This window comes from Danio rerio, chromosome 11 (assembly GCF_052040795.2).
Source record: "Danio rerio strain M-AB ecotype USA chromosome 11, GRCz13ab, whole genome shotgun sequence".
NCBI classification, from domain to species: domain Eukaryota; kingdom Metazoa; phylum Chordata; class Actinopteri; order Cypriniformes; family Danionidae; genus Danio; species Danio rerio.
In genome coordinates this window covers 47,943,829-47,966,344 of record NC_141031.1, presented here as the reverse complement: position 1 = coordinate 47,966,344, position 22,516 = coordinate 47,943,829, and the positions used below count along the sequence as shown (strand labels likewise).

The following is a 22,516-nucleotide window of genomic DNA, read 5'->3' as shown; positions in this document are numbered from 1 at the left end:
GTGTGTGTTTGAGTGTGCGTTTTACCGATGGAGTCGCGCAGTGTGGCGTACGGAGCTTCTCTCGCTGGAGCGGGATTCGACCTCGTCAAATTCATCAAACAGCCGCAAACGGTGGTTCGTTTGCTCAGCTGGGTGAGTCGCGATCCACAATCTGATCCAAATGTGCTCAAAACACAGGAGTTTCTGTGCGTGCGACACTTTTACTCGGTTGAGGAGCAGTCTGCGTGTTTGAGTTAGGGTTCTGTAGTATAAAACCATAATAGTTAAATTATATTAATTAAATTTAAGTTTCATAAACAAACAAACTTTATAAATTTGCACTAAAATTGTTAACATGGACACGATTTGAACAGGATTTATCCTAATAATACACTTTAGTGTTCAGCAGAGCGGCAGCTGATGGGTCCGTGTATCATCCGTTCATTTGATTATTCCTTTTATTACGGAAAACGAAACATCAGAAAAACGATAAATATTTCGTTTTTCTGTTTATTCTGTAGGCAGAAAAAACGGAAACTCATCTGTTATTCTGCTTATTAACTTAAAACGAAATATTAAAACAAACACAAAACCAAAACGAAATAATGAGTCAAAATATGGTCCGTGTACGTTTTGTTCATTTGTTTCCCATTTTCAAACGAAATAAAGGAAATGGAGAAAACGGCCGTTTTTCCGTTTTTCTTTTGCTCACGAGAAAACGAAAAAACGAGATTTTGGCTGGATTTTCGTTTTTTGGTTTAGGGTAGGAAAACGGATAAACGACTTTAAAATTCATTTTACACATGTAGGCGGTGCTGAAACGCCCACTTTCCTCTAATTGGTTAACCAAATCTGCGCTCGTGACGTCAACCTCAAAATAAAAGCCTTACACGCAGGCTTTTAATTATTATTATTTAATTATATATATAAACAAAGTTTACATATTCTATCATTTGAACCACACACAGTTAGCAGGCTTACATTCATTACGTATGTATAAATTAAATAAAAACGTAAATCAGCAGTATTCTTAGACATTTGTCATTAAAATAAGGTCATATTTCACTGCCAAGCTTCTTGCTGCTGTGCACCTGATGCTGAGCAAAGAAAGCCATTTCCGAGCAGCACCTGGTTTACATGATTGTTTCAGAGCTATTGTAGGCCTAAATAATAGCCTACTCTGTATAAAATAATAATTTATTATTATTATTATTATTATTATTATTATTATAATTATTATTATTATTAGGCCTATTATTATTAGTATTGTTATTATTATTATTTACTTAGTTATTTAATGGTTGTAAGAACACAATGGACCTTGCATGGGGCTATAATAAATGGTACCATTTGTTTCTATTGGATTTTCTCCTATTTTAATTAAATATATGCCTTTAGCCTATTGTAAATATTCATTTGATAATTAATACTTTTTTATTGCAACGTCAAGGTAGGCCTGTCTTATTATTATTATTTTTTGTTATTATTTTGTCGTTGTTGTTGTTATTATTATTGTAGCAGGAACATAGCCACAGGTGTGGAAGAGTGTGCTGGTGCCACCCAAAGTGGCATCTTGCACCTGAAAATAGATGCCTTCGCGCTCAAGCGCGCGCAAAAAACTTGCACAGGCAAAAGTAATGATGAATGTGTTGAAGGAAAAAAAAACATTCTAATTATTTGTTAATAAAATAGTGCAACATTATTCTCAGTCAGTGTAGGCTGAAAAAATTAAGATCGCCAGCATTTCAAGGGTGGTTTTATTTTTAGTTCATTGCTGTGACGCGCTATTTCACTAAGGCTGCATGAGACTGCGCATCTTGCTTATTTTCTCTATTTTACATACAGAACATATCATACAGTCCAGGTTCTACCGTTCTAGTGAGTGTGGGGCATTGCTTTACGGTGGTAAAGTGGATTATTTCTTGGCAAATTCATAATGATTCACTTTGTTTAGTAATAAATTTCATAGTTATAAAATAACTACATTTCAAGAATATGTTAACACTTTCAACTATTTAGGATTATTTATTGCATCAAAAGTAATTTCAAAGTAACATTAAATGTACGTATAAACTGCTTAATTTGTGTGTGTAAACACCTAAGATGCAAAAAGCTTATTTAGACCAGAATAGGCCTATACTAAATGCAACGGTCAATGTATGTAAACTTATGACCTAAAATGTCTTAAATGACTAAATTTAAGTCTTTTTAAGTTTTGAAATAATTTAAGTTTAACATAAATGATTTAAACTTTAAACTTCAAATTAACAGAGGATGGCAAATAAATTGTTTATTAAATGGAGGTCAGGTGTCTATCTTAATTATAATTATTAAATATTATGACACTACAGTGGTGTATTGGAGAGTACGCACCTTTTAATTAATTAATTTTAAATAAGTGGTTTATCCTAAATAAAATGCAATGGGATCGGTGTGCAATGAATAGTTTGAAAACCCCTGGTTCAGACTAGACGAGCTAGCTGTCTGTGCGCTGCGCTAATAACTTGGCATTTGCTCTTTTCGGTGCTGCCAGATGCATTTATAATGCATAAAAAATAAAAAAGGTAATTCGGTAAAGCGCGCGAAGCGCACTATATGCATATGTCGAATTAAGTTATCTTTTTCTTTAATCAAGACTTTTCCATTCGAGGAATTACAGTTAGCTTAGTCCTTATAAACGATCAGTTTATAAAATACACAATTTACGGATCAAGCCTAATGAAGAATAAGAAGAATATGCAACGCATTATGATCCTTGAATGATCAGAGCGCATTTATATAAACTATATATTTTATATAATCCATAAATATTAAAAAACATTATACATTTAAAGTAATGGAACATTATATGTTATAAAATCTAAACTATTATTTAGGCTACAGGCTGTTCAGCGCGTGCGTCAAAGAAAAGACATGACACAATCTCTATAAAAACTAGTTGTTTATTTACAATATCTAAAGGGATATAAAACATCTAACATGCTTCTCCATTCTCAGCGAGTTTCTGTGTTCTGCATCCTTCACAGACCGAGGTCTCATTCCGAGGTAATCTGTAAATATTCTCATTTGGTTCTGGCACATTCTTGATTAAAGGTGAAACTGACCGGCGCAACGGATGATTTGTCATCTAGGGTGACTACAGTTATAATACAGGTTGTGGAACTATTTCACTTTAATTTCATATTATTATTTTATTAAACAAACAAACCAGTTTTTGTTTTGGCTCTGCATGCAGCGTATTGGATCTTTGAAGCATTGCACTTCAAATGTTATTCCTTCTTTTTATTTTTATTGTATTTTTTATATTTTTAATTATACAACACAAAATTGGTTCTAAACAGATACATTTTCCTATAGGCTATGATGAAGTGTACATTTTTGTTCACACAGGTCCTATACAAAACTGTGTGATGGATGATTTGTTTCTCCGTGAAAATCACTCATTTAATAAGCAAAACAGGCCAAAATGTTGTTTAGCTTGCGTCAAACTGGATGGACAATTTACAAACATATTGAATACAAAGGCTGGTTATTTTATGCAATGAGGGACGTATTACAAATTAAAGAAAATTATTTGCATATTAAAACGAAAATATAGCTATAATACAACAACAGATCCTACCTCAGAAATGACTTTAGATAATGTAAATAAGCATCAAGTTTTTTTTTGAGATTGTGTGTCTAATTCAGTAGTGTAGTGCGTTCGCGTGGGTTTCCTCCGGGTGCTCCGGTTTTCCCCACAGTAAAAAGACATGCGGTACAGGTGAATTGGGTAGGCTAAATTGTCCATACTGTATAAGTGTGTGTGTATTTGTGGATGTTTCCCAGAGATGGGTTGTGGCTGGAAGGGCATCCGCTGCATAAAAACTTGCTAAATAAGTTGCCGGTTCATTCCGCTGTGGCGACCCCAGATTAATAAAGGGACCAAGCCGACAAGAAAATGAATGAATAATGTGCAATACTAATTTAAAATACGTATCACTAACCTTATATGTGAAATAGCAGGGCCCGCTGTAGCACTTTCTCAAGAAGAGCAAATGTCAAATTATTAGCGCAATGCACATGTAACGAGCTCATCTGTTTGTCGGAACTACTAGACACAATTTTTTTATCAACTATAATGTGTTTAATTGGTTAATTTGAAATTTATTTCATTATTCCAGCAATAATTGTTGAGTGAAAGAATGCGCTAGAAATAATTGCGGCTCCCTTTATTGTACAGGCTTATTGCACTTAAACTTTTTTAGGTTCGGCTCTCGAATTAGTAAGGTTATGAGTAAATGTTATTTAAAATATTTAAAGCCTGCCATCTAGCCTACAATAACAGCAAATTTAATAATAAAAAAAATAATAATAAGACAGGCCTACTTTGGCGTTGCAATAAAATAGTATTAATTATCAAATAAATAATTACAATATATAATTAATATAGGAAGAAATAAATGAAAAAAAAATGGTACCCTTTGTTTTTATAGCAGGGCCCAAAGTGTTCTTATTCTGGTTCTGGTAACAACTATTAAAAAGAAAAAAAAAAACAATAAAAAAAACACCAAACAATAAAAACACTAGTAACTGATAATAATAATAATAATAATAATAATAATAATAATAATTATTATTATTATTATTATTATTATTATTATTATTATTATTATAAAGCCCTTGCTCTGAAACAATCATGCAAACCAGGTGCTGCTCGGAAATGGCTATCTTTGCTCTGCATCAGGTGCACAGCAGCAAGAAGTTTGGCAGTGAACTATGACCTTATTTTAATGACAAATGTCTAAAAATACTGCTGATTTACGTTTTTATTTAATTCATACATACGCAATGAATGTAAGCCTGCTAACTGTGTGTGGTTCAAATGATAGAATATGTAAACTTTGTTTATATATATAATTAAATAATAATAATTAAAAGCCTGCGTGTAAGGCTTTTATTTTGAGGTTGACGTCACGAGCGCAGATTTGGTTAACCAATTAGAGGAAAGTGGGCGTTTCAGCACCGCCTACATGTGTAAAATGAATTTTAAAGTCGTTTATCCGTTTTCCTACCCTAAACCAAAAAACGAAAATCCAGCCAAAATCTCGTTTTTTCGTTTTCTCGTGAGCAAAAGAAAAACGGAAAAACGGCCGTTTTCTCCATTTCCTTTATTTCGTTTGAAAATGGGAAACAAATGAACAAAACGTACACGGACCGTACACGGACCATATTTTGACTCATTATTTCGTTTTGGTTTTGTGTTTGTTTTAATATTTCGTTTTAAGTTAATAAGCAGAATAACAGATAAGTTTCCGTTTTTTCTGCCTACAGAATAAACAGAAAAACGAAATATTCATCGTTTTTCTGATGTTTCGTTTTCCGTAATAAAAGGAATAATCAAATGAACGGATGATACACGGACCCTGATGGTGAAACAGTTTGCAAATCCTTTATTTCACTTTCTTAAAACTAATTTGAATTAATCTGTATATTATGCTATAGAAATAAATGTAAATGTTTACAAATCACGCTGTATGACTCAGGAGTTCCTGTGCTCAGCTCAATCACATTTTATTGATTGATTGATTGATTATTTTCTGTGTCGTCACATTCATTACTTAAAGAATATATATAATACAATTCTTAATTAGTTTTTACCTTGTTTTTACAGTCCAAATATCTACAAATTCTTAAATCAAGAAGCATTTTTATTTCAAAAGTCACAATTGCTTTTTAAGCAAAATAATCTTGTTTTTGATTAAAAATGAGAATATCTTGCTTACATTCTTTATAAGTGCAAATCCATTGTTATAACTGTGACATTTGCAGTAAAAACTTAAACAATAAAGTGAAAGAGAAAGTATGTGCTAACATCATATTGAAACTTCGGTTTATATTTTGCAAAAAAAAAAAAACCTTATCACGGAGTTGTGGGATCAGAAAATATCAGTCTGTAAACACTTTTTAGATTTTAAATGAGGAAAATAAACATGTGTTATGAATGTGACCAAAAAGTCTGCAAGTTTACAGTAGGGCTGGGCGATTATTTGAACAGTAATTGACACTCAGAACCTGCAGAATAATCTATCTAATATTTCCAGGACGATTATTTTCCCTACATGTCACCTGACCCCGCTCTGTTAAAGGCTGTGGCTGATTTCTACTTCTGCGGCCAATTAGAAGCCACATCTGATCTCTGGTCAAGGAGCATGATGGACTCATTCTTGAATCGTAGTTTGCACTACATTGATGATGATTGAAAGCTGCGCCAGAGATGCCTTGACACGGCTTATAAAACTTGTCAGTAAACTATGAGGGCAATAAATACGTAAATAAAATCATTCATTAGTCATAATTGTGTTAAAATGTTCAATTAATTGAGATTTTGATTTTAGACTAAATCACCCAGCCCTAATTTACAATATACAACATACTTTGCAGAAATTCTAAAGATTAAACAGCACAACCCAAAAGAAATTATATTAACAAAAAGATAAGAGTTGGCTCAATATGTCTGACAGTGTTGCATTTATGAGGAAAAAGCGATATATGGATGTGACAGATGTGAAAATCACATATAATTGTTTGAAAACATTAACAGAGACATTATTGAGGTTTTTTACAGCACTCCTACATAAAAACCTAGAAGATGTTCAGTATTTTGGTGAAAACTTAATTTTTTCATGGCAAGGTTGACATTTACAGGGAATTGCTTGTAACTTACTGAATGCAAGCATTAGAACTTAACCTTAACTTAATATATGAGTTAACTTAATCTTGTTCTTGTCTAGAAAAGGCTTCTTCCCATACAGAAATGCCATATATGAATATATATATATATCATTTAAACATATGTACATATTTGTAATCCCAATGATAATGTGTATATAAATAATATATGTGTGTATGTTTGTGTGTAAGTAAACTATCTTTTTTTTTTTGCAATATTTGCTGTATATTTGTCGTGTATTTTATATATGTAAATTCAAACATGACTTGTATGTCATAAATGTGATTTGGATATGTTGCCATATTTCAGATTTCTTTATAAGTTGATATACTTATTTTTGCTGTACATCAGAAATGGTCGGTTGAGAGGTGAACCTGATTAATTTAGCTGTTGTTGAATATGAGGAGACTTTCCACTCATATCTGCTGGTATCTGCTGTGCTGACCTTGTAAAGTGTCTCTGGATTTTCTCATTACTTTGTTTACCACACACACAGACACGTTTGTTTGCACAGCAGTAGTGTTAGTTAGTTCTTAGTTTGTGTCTGGTCATGTGCATCATGTGATGGGTATGCCGTACAGAATGTCCCCGCGCTCAGCAGATGGCAGGTAACATGAGAGCTGAAGCCCATAATGCTGCTCTCCAGTGATTGTGAAGTGTGATTTGTGAGCTGCTGTGGCACACTTGCATGAAAACATGCCAACCGGATGGAGGTGTGTGTGTGTGTGGGTGTGAGTGTGTGGCTGTGACATCTTTCTGCTCTCACTGCTCTGTCCTCGCTGTATACTTCAGTGTCTGTTTGATGAAACTTAATAGTATAACTTAAACATAATATAATAATAGGTCGTCAAAAAAAAAGCTGCTAGATTTTTATGTGAAGTTGTGTGATACTGATAAATATGTTGGACATTTAACATGCAAAGTTTAAATTGAAATAATTCCCATATGAACAAATAACATAGTACTTTACTGTGGTGCTTTTAAACCATACTTAGTGAAATACTTGAACTATTCAGTTGCTATGGTGACTTAACTATTGTAATTGATCTGCTGTGAAATTCTACAGTTGCTATGGTAACACAACAATTATGGTAATTGATCTATTGTGGGAATTTTGTAGTTGCTATGGTGATACTACAACTATAACAATCGATTTTTATGGCAGTTCTATAGTTGCTATGGTAACAACAATTATGGTTATTAATCTGTTGTGGTAATTCTATAGTCGCTATGGTAACACAACCAATATAGTAACTGACCTGTTGTGATATTCTATAGTTGCTATGGTAACACAACAACTATAGTAATTGACCTGTTGTGGTCATTCTATAGTTGCTATGGTAACAACATTTATAGTAATTAATCTGTTGTGGTAATTATATATTTGCTATGGTAACAACAATTATGGTAATTAATCTGCTGTGGTAATTCTATCGTCGCTATGGTAACACAACAACTACAGTGACTGACCTGTTGTGATATTCTACAGTTGCTATGGTAACAACAACTATAGTAATTGATCTATTGTGGTAATTCTATAGTTGCTATGGTAACACAACAACCACAGTAATTGATCGATCTATTAATATCTGGCCATTCTTCTGCTCTGGAACAGTAGTGCTTCTCTGATGACTCTGATTGGGCGAAATATGCATAGCCGTGCCTCTCCAAGCTCAAAATAAAGCTCCGCCCCCTACTCAATATTCAGTTTCAGTCAGAAATACATCATCATGCTGAAATAAGTCTACTGTTGTAGTATGTTCATGTGTGTGTGTGTGTGTGTGTGTGTGTGTGTGTGTTCTGGACGTCAGGTGTTTGCCATCGTGGTGTTCTCCTCCATCACTGCTGAAGGCTACGTGAACAGCACTGATGAAGCTGAGGTCAGGTGTGTGTTCAACAGGAATGACGGCGCCTGTCATTATGGCGTGGGCATCGGTGTGATCGCCTTCCTGGCCTGCGTGGGCTTCCTATTGGCTGATGCGATTCTGCCGCTCATCAGCAACGCTCAGGAGAGGAAGTACATCGTGATGGCGGATCTGGCCTTCTCAGGTCTGACTTTACACTTTGTCTACTGTTGAAGTCAGAATCATTTGCCCTCCTGTGAATTTGGTGTTCTTTTTTACATTTTTCCCAGATCATGTTTAACAGATTCAGGAGTTTTTCACAGTATATATTTGTTTTATTTGGGCTAGAATTAAAGCAGTTTTTAACTGTTTTAAAGCCATATTAAGGTCAATATTATTCGCCCCTTAAGCATTATTAGTTTTGCATTGTCTCCAGAACAAACCACTGTTATAAAGGAATTACCAACCTATGTTCCCGGTTGCAAAAAAAGAGCGGTTGCAATAGCAAACATGTGGTGTTTTGAGGTAGGATGCCAAATTCGAAAGTCCACAAATGGAAAACTTAACTTAACTTTTACCGTACACCAAACTGCTTCAATGCCAACTGCAGACGTCTTTGCTAAAGGGAGCTGAATGGAGTGAGGAGCTAATTAATAATGCTGGACTCTGCAGTTCTCATGCTATAGCAGGTAAGTTCACTCTATGCTGAATCAGACACATCACTGGTTTTTGATTACAGCAATGATTTCAGCAAACCCAGTTAAACATGGTGAATCAAACTGCGGACACTGAATGCTAAGTTGGCTGTCAGAATGCAGTTGTTCTGCTTGTTGATGGTTACCCAGGCCTTGTACAGCTCAGTCTTCTTTCCTTGTCTTTGGCTTGGCAGAGCCTCGGTTTTTAGCTCTACATAGTGTTGAATCTGATCATCATGGAGCATTATTTCTACATGACCACACAGAACAACACTGCAGGCATCCAGAGACTTGTAGGCCTTTCACTTTTGTGAAATCACTTGGAGTGTCAGTGAGATAGTTGTATAATTGGGACTGGATGCTCGGCCATTTCATCTTATCCAATATCCATTGGGAGGGTGCTATCGCAGATAAACCTGTCAGATAAACGTCGCTCACTTTAACGTTAATTTTGCAGAATCACTGTGTTTATCACTGGGTGACGAGCTGTTATAATACGCTGTAAGCATTATGTCAATAATATATTTCATATGTAATCGATATAACTTATCTCTAATACAACAACAAACTCTAGATGTCATTCCCTCACTGTAAATGCTAGCGCTCATGTTTTTTTTTTTCTGCAACCTCTCTGTGCGCGCATTCTGAATGTTTACAAACATGGTAATTTGTCTATACCAGGGGTGACTAAACTCGGTCCTGGAGGGCCGGTGTCCTGCTTAGTTTAGTTTTAACTTGCTTCAACACACCTGCCAGGAAGTTTCTAGTATATCTAGTAAGAGCTTTATTAGCTGGTTCAGGTGTGTTTGATTAGGGTTGGAGTTGAGATCTCAAGAACACCGGCCCTCCAGAACTGAGTTTGAAGTCCCCTGGGGTCCGTTCTTCGTACCTCGCTTAAATGATCTATGATTTGGCAGATCCTGGATCTGTTAATCTTGACCACTGATCTCTGGCTAATTTGGTTCTTCAAACAAGTTGGTGAATCAGATTAGAATGTCTGGATGAACTGATCTGAGATCTGCGTGTGTTGTGAAGGACATATCTATTGATCCTCGAAATCATGATCAGCAATGCAACGATTGGCTGACGGCACAGCAGCGTAATGACATCATCTGATAAATATTTAATTATCACCATGTGAGCAAAATTACAGATAATTCATAGTAAACGGTTTGTTAAATATGACACGCAATAACTACACCTTGTTGTGGGCTGCATGCTTGGCCCTTTCATGTGTCAAGAGCAATTTATTTAGTTTTATAGTTAGAGCAGATTTTCCTTATTAGTATTATAGGAGCCATTTTTCAATCGGTGTATTGAATAACTGGATGTTTATAAAAGCATTTTGATATTGGTAACAGCGTCTGCAACTTTTGTGAAGCATCAGATCACTGGCATATTAACTGTCAATACATGTTTATGACTGCATAAATGTATTATTGCTTTTAAAAAAGTCACATATTGTGCATGTCTATTATCATACACAAATTGTACTAGAGCGATCTAAAAAGTTCAAATCAATAAGTTTTCTCTTTGCACCACCAGGTTGCAGTCTTTGTACTTTCATTTCGAGTGCAGATTGCATACGTTTTATATATATATATATATATATATATATATATATATATATATATATATATATATATATATATATATATATATATATATAGTTAAAAATATTTACTATTTTCCAACATGTATATAACTAATGTAAGTATGGCAATACTTTCAGTATTATCTTTGCTTGAACTGAGCCGATCTAATCCTGTTTATATGAAATGAGCCTGCTCCCGACCAGGTTTGAACTAGCAAAACTGTTGCTATGACAACAACTCTCCGATCAGCTTTGAAGAACAAAACGATCCTGGATCATGTCAAATCGTCAATATCCAAATCCAGCTAACTGAGTAATCCACGTTCGAAGAACTGACCCCAGGTCTAAACAATGACTTGCCTAATTACCCTAATTTTACACTAATTATCCTAGTGAAGCCTTTAAATGTCACTTTAAGCTGAATACTAGTGTCTTGAAGAATATCCAGTCTAATATTATGTGCTGTCATCATGGTGAAGATGTAATAGATCAATTATGTGTCTGTTTCTGTGATATTTCAGTCAACTCACATCTTAAAAACAATAATGTGAAGAAAATGCTTAAAATAGACATGCGTCTATTTAATGTGTTATAGACATGCCATGTAGAGTCTGGTTTGAGGTTAGCATCTGGATTGAATGAATGAATGTTCCCCGTCAGATTTAAGCAATATTTTACACTAATAATAGATTCAGTTTACTGTAAATGATACATGTGTGTATATCATTCCAGTTTAAGGAAAATGAATGGAAACTGCAGCTGTACCCGCAAGTCATGATCAGTCTGAAAACTAATGTTCATTCTCATCTATATTCAGTGGCATCTCTTCTGTCAGCGGAAACTGAGCTGCCACTGTTTTCCACATGACCTTTATGATATGATAAGTGTGCCACGTGTAGACTCTAAACGGTTTGTTTACTGTAAAGTGAGTCAGACTTAAGCTCATTTGACTCGCGGCCTCTTCCTGTGTTAGTGTTTGACACCCGAGATGCTTTAATCCTCTGCGTAATTTCATTTTGGTTTAATAAAGCAATCCAAAAATCATCTATTTATCAGTTGAGAAAGCTCAAAATGGGTTGAAAACAAACTCCTCGACGTCCAACAGAAATTGTGGAAAATAATATACAGGAGGCCAATCATTCTGACTTCAGCTGCATATAAACTATTGATTTCATTTACAGAAATGGTGCACTCTATATGGTTATCAGGACGTATATATATGGTGGTATGAGCTTGTCAGCTCTATTTGTTATGATTGTTCTGCTGTGTGTTTTCTCAGGCTGCTGGACGTTCCTTTGGTTTGTGTGCTTCTGTCTGACGGCGGATCAGTGGTCCAAAACCTCTGACCGCAGCGGGATTCCCACCGATGCTGTACACGCCGTCATCGCGTTCTCCTTCTTCTCCATCGCCTCATGGGTGAGTGTGTGTGTGACACCCAGTGCAGCAAAAACAGACTACAGATAAAACCATAGCATGTCTTCTTTCTGTTACGACACTGATGTCTATGGCTGAGGTTTAGAACATAATCAAAAGAAAATAAATAAATAAATAAATAAATGACCAAACAGCTTACAGGTTAAAATTCAGTGCCCCTTAGGTTCTTGTATTGTGAGATACGGTATCCTGTAAAAAATATTAGTATAATATTAATTCATTTATTTAGAGCACTGTACTTTAATAAGGGTGACACAGTGGCTCAGTGTGTAGCATGATCGCCTCACAGCAAGAAGGTTGCTGGTTTGAATCCCGGCTGAGTCAGTTAGCATTTCTGCGTGTAGTTTGCATATTCTCCCCGCTAAGTTAGCCATAATGAATGAGTGTGATTGAGTGTGCATGGCTGTTTCCCAGTGATGGGTTGCAGCTGGAAGGGCATTCGGTTTGTAGAACATATGCTGGATAAATTGGTGGTTCATTCCGCTGTGAATCTAATTGGATTTGCATTTTAAACATTAAAAAAGTTAAAAAGGTGTTAAGTTTTATTTCATATATTAAGGTTTTAGTTATGACACTCCCAAAATAATTCCGCAGAAATCTGCAGATTTTTACCAAAATTCTCTGCCGAAATAGCAAAAAACATCCGCAGATTCTGTCTGGACCTTCTTATCTCTGTTTAAACAAAAGATGTTTTTAGACATGCATTTTTTAATCTCAGAAAAACACCGGGAAAGAATGGATACAGCCATATTGACATCTGGTCTTGAGTGTAAATAGATTTGAGTGTCATCTGCAGAAAAGTGAAAGTTGAGACCGAGTGCTCTTAAAAGCTGGCCAAGAGGGAATACATAATAATAAAAAATAAATAAAGAGGGAATACATAATAATAAAAAATAAATAAAGAGGGAATACATAATAATAAAAAATAAATAAAGAGGGAATACATAATAATAAAAAATAAATAAAGAGGGAATACATAATAATAAAAAATAAATAAAGAGGGAATACATAATAATAAAAAATAAATAAAGAGGGAATACATAATAATAAAAAATAAAGGGTCCAATGCTGATTCCTTGTAGTGTACTAATCCACTAAAATAGATAGTCCCTTATATGTGGTCATATATATATGTGTGTGTGTGTGTGTGTGTGTGTGTGTGTGTGTGTGTGTGTGTGTGTGTGTGTGTGTGTGTGTGTGTGTGTGTGTGTGTGTGTGTGTGTGTGTGTGTGTGTGTGTGTGTGTGTGTGTGTGTGTGTGTGTGTGTTGAACAGATTCAGGAAATTTTCACAGTATTACATGTTTTTGTTCTTCTGGAGAAAGTCTTATTTGTTTTATTTCGGCTAGAATAAAGTTTTTAATTGTTTTAAAGCCATTTTAAGGTCAATATTATTCGCCCCTTCAGCAATATTAGTGTTGGATTGTCTCCAGAACAAACCACTGTTATACAATGACTTGCCTAATTACCCTAACTTTACCCTAATTACCCTAGTGAAGCCTTTACATGTCACTTTAAGCTGTATAGAAGTGTCTTGAAGAATATCTAGTCTAATATTATGTGCTGTCATCATGACAAAGAGAAAATAAATCAGTCATTAGAGATGAGTTATTAACACTATTATGTTTAGACATGTGTTGAACACATCTTCTCTCAGTCAAACAGAAATTGGGGAATAAAACATTCAGAAGGGCGAATAATTCTGGCTTTAATATTGTATATTCTTTATACTGTATATCTTTACACGTCCATCTATATCCTGACTCCCCTCATCATTAATGAACCTCTGATCTCCTCAGGGAGCGCTAACATACTTCGCTGTGGTGCGATTTCGTCAGGGTGTTGAAGAAGTGACCCAGAGCTACACGGATCCTCCACCCGACCTCTCGTCCCCGTACCCCAGCACATACACTCCGCCGACATACCCGTCCTTCCAGAACACCGGAGCAGATATTTACCAGCAGCCGCCCTTTACCCCCAACCCCGACCCGTCCGGACAGACCAGCTACCAGCCGCCCGTCTACTGACACGCCCACCCAGGTCACATGACACCCGTGCGGGAGACAGCCAAGAGAAGCGGACTGTCATTAACGAGCTTTATATAAACGTGTACATATGATCATGTTTCTTACTGTAGTCGAGGTTTACACTGATGAACTGGAATAAAGTGAACGCAGGTCAGTCGCTCACACTGGAGTCTCAGCGGTGTGTGTGTGCTTTATTAAAGGGGATCTATTGTGCATCTATTGATACAAGATGTAAAATATGTCCCTGATGTGTGTGTAGTGAAGTATCAGCTCAGAATAACACAGGTAATGTTCTCCAGCTCTCTGAAACTGCCCCTTTCAGGCTTTGATCCGAATTGTGGCATTTTGGTGACTGTCGCTTTTAATGCAAATGAGATTGTGCTATTTTTAAGAAGAGGGCGGAGCTAGAAGTGCATTTGCATAAACAATGACAGATGTAAAACAGCAGTGTGTGTGTTATGAGTGCTTCAGTGTGTGCTTGATGCTTGTGTCAGTCTATGTGGCTCCTGTCGCTGTTCATCTAGAACTGCACATCTATAATCCTCTTAGTCTATGCTGACATCATCTTCAGCAGCTCAAACACTCTAATGGCTAAGGGACAGACGGCTGCTTCTCACTCAGGGCTGCTGATTATGCTAATGAGATGGAGAGATGGGCACTAGTGGGCGGGGCTTTCCCCCTCTGATGACTCTGGTGTCTGATTAGAACAAACACAGTGAATTGATGTTGAGCATCAGAGGCTGCTGGAGATACTCACACACTGCTCACACAACATGTAAACGTGATTTCAGTATAATAGGCCCTCTTTAACGCTGGATAAGTTGGAATGTACTGGTGGATGGGAAACAAAGAGCCGCTGACCCGTCTGCTAATGGTGTTAGTGAAGAGCTGGACTGTCCTTCACAGCAGAAATATGCCGTAATTCTCTGATATTACAGCGTGATGAGTGAAGGACTGCTCATTATAGTCTTCATTTGTTTCTATGAAAGCTTGTTTCCAGCACTGAATATTAAAATTAAGGTTATTGTGAGTTTTTATTTGCACAATTTCTTTTTCATAATTGTGATTTTACATCTCTGAATTCTGACTTCACAATTTTGAGTTTCCAAAACTAAAAACAAACTAAAAATGTTTTCCTCAGTGAGTTCAGATCCTACAATTGTTTGTTTCCCTTTATTCAGAATTTATATCTTGTCTGATTCTGACTGTTTTTGAGTTTTTATCCCACAAATTTGTCTTTATGTTGAGCAAAATTAAGAGTTTTTTTTTTCACTCAAGTCTTTTATACTAATTCAATTGTTTTTTATGTATATTTCACCAAATTCTGCTTCCCTCAACTCTGGATTTGTGTCTTATTCTGACTTTCTCCTCAATGTTTGCCTTAATATCCCACAAAAGTAAGAGTGTATGGTGGACAATTCAGTTTTTCAGTTATGGGCCATCTCCATACAGGAGGAGTGCATCACAACATTTTGACTTTCTCACAATGTAGATTATTCCTCACTATTTTGAGTTTATATCTGGCAAAATTGAGATATTGCTCAAAAGCAAGGGTGCCCACACTTTTATTTATTTATTTATTTTTTATAAAAAATATCACTGGGAGCCATGGGTCATATGTAAATATACTGTTAAAGTCAGAATTATTTACCCCATTTGATATTTTTTTTTCCTTTCTAAAATATTTCTCAAATGATGTTGAACAGATTCAGGAAATTTTCACAGTATTACATGTTTTTTTTTTTCTTCTGGAGAAAGTCTTATTTGTTTTATTTCAAAAAGCAGTTTTTAATTTTTTAAACACTATTTTAAGGTCAATATTATTAGCCCCTTTAAGCTCTATATTTTTTGAAAGTCTCCAGAAAAAAACATTGTCATACAATAACTTGCCTAATTACCCTAACCTGCCTAGTTAATCTAATTACCCTAGTGAAGCCTTTACATGTCTCTTTAAGCTGAACACTCGTGTCTTGAATATCTAGTCTAATATAAAAATCTAGTCTAATATTATGTGCTGTCATCATGGGGAAGATAAAATAAGTCATTTATTAGAGATGAGTTATTAACACTATTATGATTAGAAATGTGTTGGAGAAATCTGCTCTATTAAACAGAATTGGGGAAAAATAAACAGGGGGCGAATAATTCTGACTTCAACTGTACCAAACTGTATTGCATTAAAGTTGCCATGCATGTGTAATTCCTAATTCATTTAATAATATTTCAAAATAAATAAAAACATTACTTTAAATTGTATTATCTAATGCAGTATAACCTTTAAAATGATAATTTATTGCAATAAAAACATAATAAGACAGTGAAGTTCAATGCTCAATACACAGGCCAAGAAGAATCTGCCTTTGTCTTGATTTGCTCACCAAAGTCTCTGCATGGTCGAGTGACTGTATGTACATTTAAACAAAATTATTCATTTACACCATTTAATTTCAGCTAGCTTTTAACAATAAAACAAAGGGTTGCATTAAATTTGAATTGACAATCTGGAAACCATCCTCATCATTCTCCCTCTCTTCTCAGATGGGACGGCGGGCCAGAATGAGTGTAAATCTGATTCTGCAGAGACTGACTTTGGATCAGCCGGTGTTCATATGAAACACAAACACCTGTAATGCCGAGCTCTGGTGCGGTTTATCTGTTTACCTTAATGTAACACTGATGTGAAACACCAGAGGCAGCATTTACACAATATCCATCCATCAGTGTCATTATTTAAATCATTTCAGAGGTGAACTTTTACAATGTTTTAGGATGGAAATCCACATTCTTTCCTCCAGCAGATCCCTCACAGCTTTTACATCGTGTGTATTTATTCTCCAGTCTCATGAGCTTTCTTCTTACAAAGGTCTTTTTCTCTTAGGTAACCTGATTTTTATTTAAATGCACAAACAAACAAACAAATAAAAGCACTAGTGTGTATTCTCAATAAAAGACACGACTCTTTAAGAAATGCCATTTTTATTTACAGTTGTCTTTGATTTAAAGCTACATCATTTCATTTTAAATCACAGTTCTGAACTAAGGAGTTGTGAAATAAACAAGTCACAGGTGTGATTTAGCTGTAATAACATGCAGAAATGTATGCAAAAGCCGAATAATGAAATACAGAAGGAAATTCCCTTTATTTGTAGTAAAAAAGTAAAGTAACATTTCCATCAGATCTTCATCATCATTCTAGGAAGATAAAAATTTGCCCTCCTGTAAAATTCAATTCAAATATATTAATACGCATTACTTGCAGTTTAACTGAGTACAGTATTTAATATATAGAAATATTTGTAGAAAGTCTGATTTGTATGAATTTGGCTGGGAATCTTTTTAAACAATAATCATTTTTAAATAATAATCAAAGGGAAAAGCTTAATATTATTGCTCCACTTAAGACATTTTGGATCGTCTACAGAACAAGCCGCAGTTATACAACATTAATAATAATTCCTTACATTAATATAGCGATTTTTACACTTAATCGCTTTACACATTGGGGGAATCTCCTCATCCACCACCAGTGTGCAGCATCAAGCTGGATGACACGACAGCAGCCATATTGCACCAGACCACACACCGGCTGATTGGTGGAGATGATATGGGAAGGGTTTAGAGGCCATGACGAACAGAGGCCAGTGGGTAAATTTGGCCAGGACACCAGGGTTTAACCCCTACTCTTTTACAAAGGACATCCTGGGATTATTAATGAGCACAGGGAGTCAGAACGTCTCATATATATATATGGGATATATATCACTGGGGCATTAGGACCCACACAGACCACAGGCCTTACTAACACCACTTCCAGCAGCAATTGAGCTTTCCCATGGGGTCTCCCATCCAAGTACTGACCAGGGGCAGCCCTACTTAGCTTCAGTGAGTGACCATGTGAGAGTTGCAGAGAGCGAGCTGCCGACAATGACTTGCCTAATTACCCTAACTTTACCCTAGTAAAGCCTTTAAATGTCACTTTAAGCTGAACACTAGTGTCTTGAAGAATATCTAGTCTAATATTATGTGCTGTCATCATGACAAAGAGAAAATAAATCCATTATTTCTAATTAGAGATGATTATGTTTAATAATGTGTTGGCATTCTGGAAATATTCACAATATAATGTCACAGGAGGGCAAATAATTTAGTCTTCAGCTGAGTAAAACTTGTAACAGAGAAAGTCAAACATTTTTTAAAGCCTCTTTGACAGGAAAGAAGATCCTGAAACATGTATGAATAATAATAAAGGAAAACCCTTCTATAATCTATTTGTTTTATTGACTATTACTCCTAAGACGTCAGAGTTTGGCAGTGCTTCATGGTGTCAGCTGGTCTCGTCTTAGACAAATATAAATTACTTTCAAGATCATTTAAATAAAACTAAACATACAAAAGATTTGCTTATTTTAAAACCTAAGAGAGAGACACACACACACACACAGTAAAATTAGTTAAAGATATGTACAGGAAATACAGCCGAGTAATGCACACAGACATCAGGCGTGTGTGTGTGTGTGATTGTATACAATGTGTGTGTGAGAGAGAGAGCGCATGTGTTTGTCTGAGTCTTGTGTTTGTGTACAGTGTGTTTGTACTGGTGAGATTGTGCCTAGATTGATATGCATTGTGTGTGTGTTTGTACGCAAGTACGTGTGAGAGAGTGTGTACTCACAGATGAATTAGTGTGCGTATCTGTGAGTGATGGTGTGTGTGTGAGAGATTGTGTGTGTGTGTCTTTGTGAGAATGTCTTTGTGTAGATGTGTGCGCTCACAGATGAATCAGTATGCGTGTGCGCTCACAGATGAATCAGTATGCGTGTGCGCTCACAGATGAATCAGTATGCGTGTGCGCTCGCAGATGAATCGGTATGTGTGTGCGCTCACAGATGAATCGGTATGCGTGTGCGCTCACAGATGAATCGGTATGCGTGTGCGCTCACAGATGAATCGGTATGCGTGTGCGCTCACAGATGAATCGATATGCGTGTGCGCTCACAGATGAATCAGTATGCGTGTGCGCTCACAGATGAATCGGTATGCGTGTGCGCTCGCAGATGAATCGGTATTCGTGTGCGCTCGCAGATGAGTCAGTATGTGTGTGCGCTCACAGATGCAGTGCAGTGAAGAGTTTGCGCGTGGCTGTGCTGTACTCGAGTGTTTTAGCGGCGCTGGCGTGCGGCGGCGTCTCCTCTCTCTGCGGGCTGCGGTTCTCCTTCATCAGGCCTCCGTAACAGCAGCGACACACAGCGTGATATTTATCTGAACCGCCGATCACCTCCACCTGCACAACACACACACATACACAGGTTACACTCTGATCCTGGCAGGAAGAGGAAGTGATGCATGCATTTCCTGCAGACACACACTCAGGTTTCCTCTCACCTCTTTCTCAGCTCCGAGGCGTTTGGTGTACGCCGCTTCTTTAAAACACTGCATGCAGACGGCGTTCAGCTTCACCACACTCTCCGCCAGAGGAACCAGATTCAGGATGTTACCAAACGCCTGCACACACACACACACACACACACACACACACACCCCCCAAAGGTCACAATTTATACTCGTATATTCACTTTTGAGAAGTTAATTTAGTATAAAAATAATTTTATTTAATGAATTAAATTTATTGAATGATCCGTCTTGATCACCTTTCTCTGGAAGGTTCCGTCCAGCGCCGCCACGATGATGGTTTTGCCCATGTTGGCCATTTCTTCACAGAACTCAACGGTGTCTGGGAACTGCAGGACACACCGATCAACACGTCACACACACTTACAGACTGAATAATAACTGATGTGTGTGTGTTTGTTAAAGAGACGTACAAACTGTCCCTCATCGATGCCGATGACGCAGGCCTGGAGAGCCAGAGGAGCGACGTCACGCAGACGGTTTGCAGGAACGGCCTCCATAGTGTTCCTGTAGAAGAGAAACACACACACTGATCAAACACTGCAGACACACAAATACACACCTACTGCAGAAACACCCATGACAGATACTGCAAACACACCAGATCAGACAGAACAACACACACACACACACACACACACACACACACACACACTCTCTTGTTCTTACATGTCGTGTGTGGCCATCCCTGTACAGGAGTAGCGCGTGTCTTTGGCGTATTTGATGAGCAGACAGGAATACTGAGCCACCTGAAACCTGCGCACACGCCGCATCAACTCTGTGCTGAAACACACACACACAGCAGGTTAACACAGAGAATCTTCATTCACCCCCACACACATCAAACTACAGCTGTCTGCAGACGTCACTTTTATCTTGATTCACTTTATGCATTATAATATTAAGGATTATGTGGTTTAACCTGTTTAAATGCATTAAGATTTTCCAAACGTTACATTTTGTTCATATCTGAGACACTTAGGCAAAACTCATGATAATCATATAAATAAACACAATGACAAACCACTGCAGCAGAAAACACTGATTACATTCTTATTATCTGCAATTTATTGATTACGCAAGTAGAAATGATGTAATATGAATGAAATGCATTGTTAAAAGAGTCAATTTTATTTAATTTACTTGACTATAATGCAGTTATTCTCAGGTTATACTTAATTTTTTGTATGGATTATAAGGATAATTTTAAGTTTTATAGAATTTCTTAGTTTTGCAACTAAACAAAATGGGGCAAATGGCAGAAACCCTTACGACATTCAAAACCTTTTCCACATTCATGATTCACATCATGCCTACAGCAATTTATGAGTCATTGAACCATACTATGGTAAGGTGTAATTAGGGTTTCATCAAGTCAAATTTAAGACTTTTTAAGATCATTTTAGCGCCATAATGAATGAAATTTCAGACTTGCACAAGGCTAAACCCTAAAGACTTTTTAAACAAATGTTATTGTAAGGGAGAAAATTGAACCACATTAATAAGTAAACAGATATAATAAATATTTCTTAAAACTTTTATTAATTGTTGATTGGATGGGTGTTAGCCCAATTGAGCTTTACATAGGAAAATTAAGACCCATGAAAACTAATCTAAAACCTACAACACAATATTTCAGTGTAGATTTCAGACTTTAAGGCCTAATGTTTTGTTTTTGAAACTCAAGACATTTTAAGATGCTGCAGATACCCTGTGTAATATACTGTAAACTGCATATATAACAATTACAGTAGCATTTTGTTAATAAATGTTTAAGCATACTGTAATATTAACTATAGCAAACTGATAAACTGTAATAAATACTGTAGTAACATTACACTTTAGGTTTTACTACAGAAAACCGTTGTGCATTGCAGTATAATAAACCATATAGTTATAGAAAAATAAAGTATTGGGTCATTTGTTTATATTACTGTATTTGTGATACAATAACCACAACATATCAAAGTACTTTAACGTTACTTGAAAAACACTATCATTTGCTATACATTACTAGAGTATTTTTAAAATGTGTGTAATAAGGAAGGGAATAGAAGTGCATTCAAATTTTGGTCTATAAAAATATATTACAATATTTACAAATAAAGCACTATTGTGTTATTTTGGCGCTTTAATCGTGGCGGTTTTGTAAACAATGTGACGGTTCACGCGCTTTTGTCAACATTTGGCGCCATATGCTTATAATATATCGTCAAACTCATAATTTGTCATCATTTATCACGATCATAATTCAGTTTTATTAGCTCTCACCTTTTTCCTGAGAACATTGGTCCGAAAATAACCTGAAAAGACGACAAAGAGATGGTGACGTCACTAACAAAAACTTTAAATACACGACAAAATCCTAAATACATCATATCCAGGAGAAAATACACGCAATTATGCATTATATATAACGTGTATATCATTTATATGCACAATACTATGTATACAACTGTATGTTATTACTGTAACTCGTCATATTTGTGTTTTGGTTGCTCAAAAATTGAACAATAATAAAGCATATCAATCGCTCACCTGTATCTGTCCTCTTGTCTTCCGTGGAGAATTAGGCAAAATTCTGGCTACATTTAAACAATCCATGTCGTCTGCTTGTTGTCTTTATTTTTATTAATATCTCGATATGTACAGTACAACTCAGAGCAGGATTTGAACATCCCGCCACCGCCAGTTTGTCTATTTATAGTAGCCGTAGCGTCATGTTCCTCTGAACCAATCAGAATAAAGGTCGCGCGCAACTGTTCCTACGCACAGATCTATAAAACACGTAAACAGCTGAAGAGCAGAGATCTGATTGGCCTCC

General features: G+C 36.1%; 3 protein-coding genes across 4 annotated transcripts in view; 2 read left to right on the top strand and 1 right to left on the bottom strand.

Annotated features, from left to right (window-relative positions):
* Window positions 1-15,313, top strand: syngr2b (synaptogyrin 2b). Of its 2 annotated transcripts, none has more exon segments than NM_001082858.1 (4): window positions 1-132; window positions 8,503-8,740; window positions 12,104-12,240; window positions 14,056-14,453. In NM_001082858.1, coding segments are annotated over 4 exon segments (708 nt in total). In that variant the 5' UTR covers window positions 1-27; the 3' UTR covers window positions 14,284-14,453.
* Window positions 1-22,516, top strand: part of tomm20b (translocase of outer mitochondrial membrane 20b) — a 575,852-nt gene that overhangs the window by 109,783 nt on the left and 443,553 nt on the right. The gene's annotated exons all lie outside the window — the stretch shown is intronic.
* tk1 (thymidine kinase 1, soluble) lies at window positions 18,544-22,382 on the bottom strand. The gene is given in 8 exon segments (NM_199832.3): window positions 18,544-19,098; window positions 19,379-19,564; window positions 19,666-19,785; window positions 19,932-20,021; window positions 20,106-20,199; window positions 20,362-20,475; window positions 21,964-21,995; window positions 22,231-22,382. Coding segments are annotated over 7 exon segments (693 nt in total). The 5' UTR covers window positions 22,297-22,382; the 3' UTR covers window positions 18,544-19,098; window positions 19,379-19,387.